Below are 6,989 nucleotides of genomic sequence, written 5' to 3'. Positions count from 1 at the left end.
CACAAACAGACCAACAGATATTTTCAGACTGAGGGAAAGCTAATAAAAAGGCTGAGTGCAGAAACTCATGTAGATTCATTACACAAAGATACTTTATATTAACTCGAGACATATTTAGATGCTTTATGGTTTGCAGAGAAACCAATAAAAAAAATATTAGAATGTAAATGCGAGATTATGGCCAACACTTATGAGGAAGAATGATGACTTGAGAGTTATAAAGCCAACGTTCAAAAACAAAGAAGTTAAAAAATGCAAGTTGAAAAGCACAAATGTAACTTCCTGTTAAATCAAATCAGACTATAGAGCTCGGTTTGGCTGTAGGTCACAAATCCGAACTAAACAAGAAATATAAATGAGAAGTATAAGAAGATAAAGTCTGTGTTATTGAATAAAACGGCTGGTTTACAAAAGATTAAAGATGATCATTCTTATTTTTATCTAATTTATAGCTTATCCTTCTGTAAGAGACAAAGCAACGCTTAATGATTTAGTTGTAGGTTTTCTGACAGGTTTTACCGGAATCTCTAGCTTTGACTTTGATGTGTTTTAGGGAGGAAGATATTTCCTTTTTTTCTTCTTTCTTTTTGCCAAGTAAATCCAGATTTTTATTTAGAAGTGAAAACCTGTGTTTTTGTTCCATTTTAAGGAGTTCTGGAAATTGAAATTAAGTAAGAAATCATCCCACTATTATAATGCCGAAAGATGAAGTGACTGATTTTGTTTAAGACTTAGACAGATTTATTTGTCATTTTGTTTAAACAAGTGTAAATTAAAAAGAAATTTCATTTAGAGCAGCTCTCTAGACAATTAATTTTTTTTTAAAGTGCAGTCTTGAAAAATAGTAAAAAAATATATATATATATAAAAAAAAACAGTAACATAAACATATGACTAAATTTACAGTGCTAACATTTCAGTGTTTTTTATATATATAATGATAAAATATAGTAAATATAATAAAATACAATAAAATAACCCATTTTACAAAACATTCAGCAGTCTAATGGCAGAACCCTAAAGCTTCTTTAGGGTTTTTCTATAAGAAGCCTAAAGCTCTAAGAACACACAGATTGGTTGTAACTGGTTAGATTTATCTAGTTACATTTACTTCAGTGACCTTTTGAAAGCAAAATAACTTCTTCATTGCACTAGACCTTTTTTTTCTTAAGTTAAATCATGAAGTGTCTACTGTTTAATAAGTAAAATCACCAGCTGCTCTCACTGCCACGAATTTCACTGAATAAACAACAAGCTTGTTTTCAACAAATATCCATCCAACTGTGATATTATCCTGGAGGGAAATCAGCTGGGCTGCTGCCATCATCAACTTTAGTTATAGATGAGAGAGTTGGGTCTGTTTTTCGGTGCTTAGTCCTGTTCCTCTCCTAGAAATATTTATGGGCTCAGCTTTTACTGTGACTAACTCTATTTCAACCTTTTGATATAAAAAAAACTGACTCAGAGCTTGTCTGCTTAGCTGTTTCCTAGACAGATCCACCTATGGGGCTAGTTTACTGTTACCTTTTCTAACAAAGTATTTATAGATCAGTGCTTCTATATTTCCTTTTTAATGTGTCTCCTGTCCTCTCAAACACCAGTAGGGCTTGGTAGAACGCTGAGCCTGGTTCTGCTGAAGGTTCCTTCCTGTTAAAAGGGAGTTTTTCCTCTCTACTGTCTCTGCATGCATGCTCTGTTTGAGGGATTGCTGTAGATTCAACAACACAATTCAAGTCCCACTTTCTCTGTCGCCACATGCCCATCCAGGAGGAGTAAATCTGGCAAAGTCAACAAACTGATGCCATCAGGTGGGTTTCCTTATAGAGAAAACCTTGAACCAATGTGCCGGTGTGATCTAATTAAATTGTCTTTATAAAGACCCTTGGGATGACATTTTGTGAAATTGAGCTATAGAAATAAGCTGAATTTAGCCAAAAAATATATATACTTTGAAGTTTATATTGAAGGATTTATTGTGTGTAAACAATCTTTACTGTTATTTATGACCTGCTAAGGGTATTGTTCCAATTCTAAGTTTTGGTTTATTTATCTTTAAAATTTTGATAAGAAAGAGTGCCACATCTCTCTCAATTTGTTGTGTTTTTGTCATAACTTTTTTCTGCTTCTTTGTTTTAGAATTTAGCATACCAGAATTGGAACTTAAGTTTTCTTTCTGTCTGTTTGGATCATTTTTAATCAGATTTTTTAATTAATTGTTGACTTTCAAATACCTGAACCACAGCGTTTTCAAGATCTTATTCCTAAGGATGTTAGCGGGTCCCCTTTGGATCCCCGTTATACATCGCGGTTCCTGAGTGGCCCTTTTTTTAAAATCATATACATTCTCACTGCTGTTGGATAATTTCTGGAAGGGCTACTTTCTCATTTTAAATTGCAAAAATATATGGGAACCGTACTAAATCGTACACAAACTACATATATATATATATATATATATATATATATATATATATATATATATATATATGTCCCCCAAGGTCCCCCCTTGTCCCCAAAAAATAGTCTTTGATTTCCAACCGATTTTAATTGCAAGACTTATAATAATCTGTAGAATACGATTTCCATATTATTATTATTTTTTTTAACTCTTCACTATTATGTTATTTTTATACATTCTTCTAAGGTCCACATTTGTGTGGCCATTTTTTCTATAATCTTCTGTAACACCAGAATTTCCCCTTTGTGGGACAATAAAGGAATGGATATGGATATATATATATATATAAATCCGTGTTTGTTATGTAATAGTACATAAAAAACGTAAATGTATGTTGCGTAATCGCCGTATCCCCGCCCCCTTTTTCACTCGCAGTGCGCATGCGCAGTAGCGGTGTTGACTCCGCCATCGGTGGAAAGAAACACTCTTCACGCTTCAACGTCTTTAACAGCAAGTTGATCCTCGAATAGTGTTTTTATCAGCTGTCTCGCTCTCTCGTTTTACTATGTGTGGATGCATTAGTCCGAACCTTCGGTGTTTAACGTGATTTCTCAAACGCGTAGTTTTTATTTTTTAGTTTTTTTTCCTCTCGTAATCTAGAAGTAACGGTCAGTGGAGAACCTGAGCAGGCTAGCTAACGTTAGCTAGCGATCTGGCTAGCAGCACACGAGCTGAGCGCTGCTCAGTGGTGGGGGGGGCTTTTTGCCTACAGTGGCGTTTGATGGATCCGAGAATCGCATGGTTTCAACCAGAACAACGGGGACCCGCTAACAACCTGTGGATGCAGATCTGGGAGACGACGCAGGGATTCGGGTATTTGCACGTCAACAGCAGCTACTCCACAGGATCTCAGAGCCTGAAAGCGACCGTGAGCGACGGGGCATCGGGAGCCGTTCTTTGCAGAAACGGGACGCTCGACTCTCACATCGGCGGTGGAGACATCAAGGCTCAGAATACCTCCACAGGGGACAGAGAGATGACCGAGCAGCGGGACTTTATACCACTTGACAACAGCAACCACAACAACCAAGCCGCGGGCAGGGGCGGTGCTGGTGGTGCGGGGCAGCAGGGCGGTGGGGTCTCTGTGGTTTGGAGGGGACTCACGGACGGACACCCTAATAAAAGGAAGAGGGACAACAAAGCAAGCACTTTCGGATACAATTCCAGTCTTTTGAACAATGACAGCGGCTCTAACACGGAAAGATATGAAGGTTACACGGGCACGCCTTGGAAAGTCAGGAACTACTCTGAAGGAGTTGTTGGGTAAGAGTGAGTCTGTTGAAGATTGACCCACACCTGCTGCTTGCAGGCCAACTCAATCACTCTTTAAACCTACTACAATGTTTATGTACATGTTTAATATCAAAGGAAAAATACAAAAGCGGAGGTTGTTCATCTGACCTGAACCTCTGGTTTATTTCCACTCAATGTGTTTAATTTGTTCAGCTGCTGAAAATGAACTAGTTTGTAGAGTTAGTTGCTGTTTGAGTTTAAAAAGTAGACCACAGTAGATCAGCTGAAGGTATTTCCAGGTTCTGAAATTCACTCCTTAAAAGGGGAAGTGTCATTGAAGCAGAAGTTGAGTTTGTGATTAGATTAGAAAGTTGTTAGAAATAATGTTTGATTTCAGCTTAAATGATATCGATCATTTCATATTTGGTATATTTCAGGTATGCTGGTGAAGGTTCCCAGTCATCCAGGTCATGGTCATTCTAAAAATTAAAAAGAAAAAAAATCCACTGTACTTGGTTTCTGAGTTTTCACCTCCCACCCAGGAAGCTTTTTCAATTCAAAATGTCAAGAATAGCATTGAGTTTGAGGTTTTATACAGTCTTCAAAACAAAAACTAGTTAAGAAAAGCAATTGTCAAAATGAATAGAAAATCAATATATATGCAGAAGATGCCATATGATTGTGGATATTGTCACTTTAAAGTGTTTAAAGTCTAAATGTTTAGGGTAGGATATTACAATATACAAAGTAAAAAAACTAAAATAAGAGGAGAAAAGAAAATGTCTCATTCTAGTTCTTCTTTGTTCTGATTATGGACCCAACAAGAGAAAAAAAAATGTCTGTCTGATGGATCGCAATATCTATGAAGGCGTTTCATTATAAAACCTGTTAATCTGCTCTCAATTGATATGAATGTGAAAGCTGTGAAACATCTGAGACATGCAGGTTAGAGGGCCTTGAGGAGCAGGTTGAAAAAAACACTGGTCTAAACAGTAGATCTGAATAAATGACGCTTAAAGAAATGATAAACTGTCAAAATTAACATTTTCCCCATTGGTGGATTGAGAAATATAAATAAAATACAGATGGAGTGGGATGTTAAATAATATAAATCATATTTTTTCAAGGAACTGGTGTCCTGAAGAAGCATATTTTAACATTGTATATTTTTTTCAGAGCAGTCGGTTATGTTTCTGTGATTGCTCCTGCACGTTTTTACTAAAGAAAGACTCTAAAGGAGTATTGAAGATGTGTTTTAATCCTCACCTTTATCATTTTTATGGTAATGCCACAAAATATTATAAGATTTTAGATATAAATCACAGAGTCTCATGGACGTAATTCTGGGGGGTGATGAGTGGGGACATGTCCCCTGTATGTTTTACTGTCCAAAAACAATGTAAAGCTACAGGACCGCCCACAATCTCCTGATAGGCCCACCATCTTTTATTGTGTAATTGGCTGTCACTCCTGAGAAGCTAACTTTACAAAGATTTGGCTACGTTCACACTGCAGGCCTTACTGCTCAATTCCGATTTTTTCTGAAATCGTTGCCGTTTATATTTCCAAATATATGCGACTTGTTTGTGATCTCCTGGGTGAACTGTATTCATACAACTTAAGTATACTGCATGTGCAGTAGTGCTCTGTGTTTACAGGATTAAACATGGATGGTAGCGCTGTAGCATATCTAGTGATCTTTCCAAACCTTAAATCCGCAATCTTTTTAAGATGGTTAAAAAAATATTGCTGTCCGCATCATCATCTGCCATGGTGTTTGTTTTTCTTGCCGCTTCTGTGTAGCAAGACGCAGAATAGTGACCTATGTCGGTCACTAATGGCGTTCAGGTTGGATGAATGCGACCTGGCCGTTCAGACACAGGTCACATTCGAAAAGACTAGATTCATATCGGATCCAGGACCACATAGCCAAGGGCCTGGGTCAGATTGGAAAAGATGGGATCTGTGTTGTTCAGACAGCCATGAAAAGATCAGATCCAGTTCCCATGTGGGCAGAAACATCGGATTTGCGGTTTGAACGTAGACTTTGATACACTACTGAATCCGGTCTGTGATTAGATGGTCAAACACGCTGAAGTTAGTTGTATTAAAATATACTTGCGTCCCTTAACTTATGAAATCAAATTTTCATCCATGCCCAGTCCTACTCCGTGCGTATAAACTTTGCTTGTGTTCTGGTTGCAGCACTTTTTACAGTTATGTGATCTTTCAATACCGTCTGCACTACTTTAGCAGACGGTAGTGTACTTTAGTGTCTTTAGTCCTACAGATGATAAAGTGGTCAATATCTTGAAACATAGCAAAACTTTATTTTTTCTGAGCGTTTGTAGTTTAACGGTAGGGCTGCTACTAAGATCATTTTTCTGATGGTTTAATCTGTCAATTACTTTTCAGATTTATAATTGGAAATCAAAGGGTACCTTAAAGTTTTTTTTAAATATACAGAATTTAAAACTGGTTAAACTACAACTTTTCCACTTGTGGAGTTTTGAATAGAGCATATTGACATAGAGAAAGTTCTATTTTTATTTTTGGTATATTTATTGGTATAATTACTGCTCTTAGTGGGTTTCTCTGTCAGCTTATAGAGCCTCTATACTCTAGGTAACAGTCACTCGATTACTAAATTAATTGACGATTATTTCAATAATCGATTAATGACCATTAATACAATGAATTGTTTCAACCCTATTTAACATTCTAGTGGTTTTTTTTGTTATTAGGTGAAGAAACATGGTATTGCTTTTATAGTCCGTTTTATATTTGGGGAAGTCTAATTGAATAGACTGTAGGATATTTTTAACTCTTGTTAAAATAATAATACTTAAAAATAAAAAGCAGGTCCAGGTCATAGATGTAGATGAAGATGGACAAACTGACTCATCCCTTTGAGTTTGTCTCTGTGCTTTCAAAATCGTTTCTAGGTGGGGTTAAAAGGGCCAACAATGAAAGAAAACACAAATTATAAAGTGTCATTATGTGTAATTAAAATAATAAAAACAAAAAAAATCCAATCTGCAAACAGGGGTGGGGCTGTTTCTGCCCTTTCGAGAGACTTAGGGGTCTCTTTTAGGACAGCAACTAACGATTATTATGCAAATCGATTAATCTGCCGATTACTTTTTCAAGTAATTGATTAATAATCGGATAGCAAAGGGTTCCTTAAAGATTTTTTGCTAAATTAAACCCGATACTAACACATTTCCACTTGAGGAGTCCTGAGTAGAGCATATTGAAAGTAAGACATTTTTATTTATTTTTTTTTACATTTTCATAA

The 6,989-nt window shown here is 36.3% G+C and overlaps 1 protein-coding gene across 1 annotated transcript in view; it reads left to right on the top strand.

The window, feature by feature from the left end:
• The first annotated feature begins 2,893 nt into the window (after positions 1-2,893).
• tent4b (terminal nucleotidyltransferase 4B) overlaps positions 2,894-6,989 on the top strand; it is a 32,398-nt gene continuing 28,302 nt past the window's right edge. The window contains exon 1 of the mRNA XM_038282614.1: positions 2,894-3,721. Within this exon, the coding sequence (XP_038138542.1) occupies positions 3,180-3,721 (542 nt within the window). The 5' untranslated portion in view covers positions 2,894-3,179. The remainder of the gene's footprint in view (positions 3,722-6,989) is intronic.

This window comes from Cyprinodon tularosa, unplaced genomic scaffold (assembly GCF_016077235.1).
Source record: "Cyprinodon tularosa strain WSP-4 unplaced genomic scaffold, ASM1607723v1 ctg186, whole genome shotgun sequence".
Lineage (NCBI taxonomy): Eukaryota > Metazoa > Chordata > Actinopteri > Cyprinodontiformes > Cyprinodontidae > Cyprinodon > Cyprinodon tularosa.
This window is presented reverse-complemented; position numbering and strand designations above follow the sequence as displayed.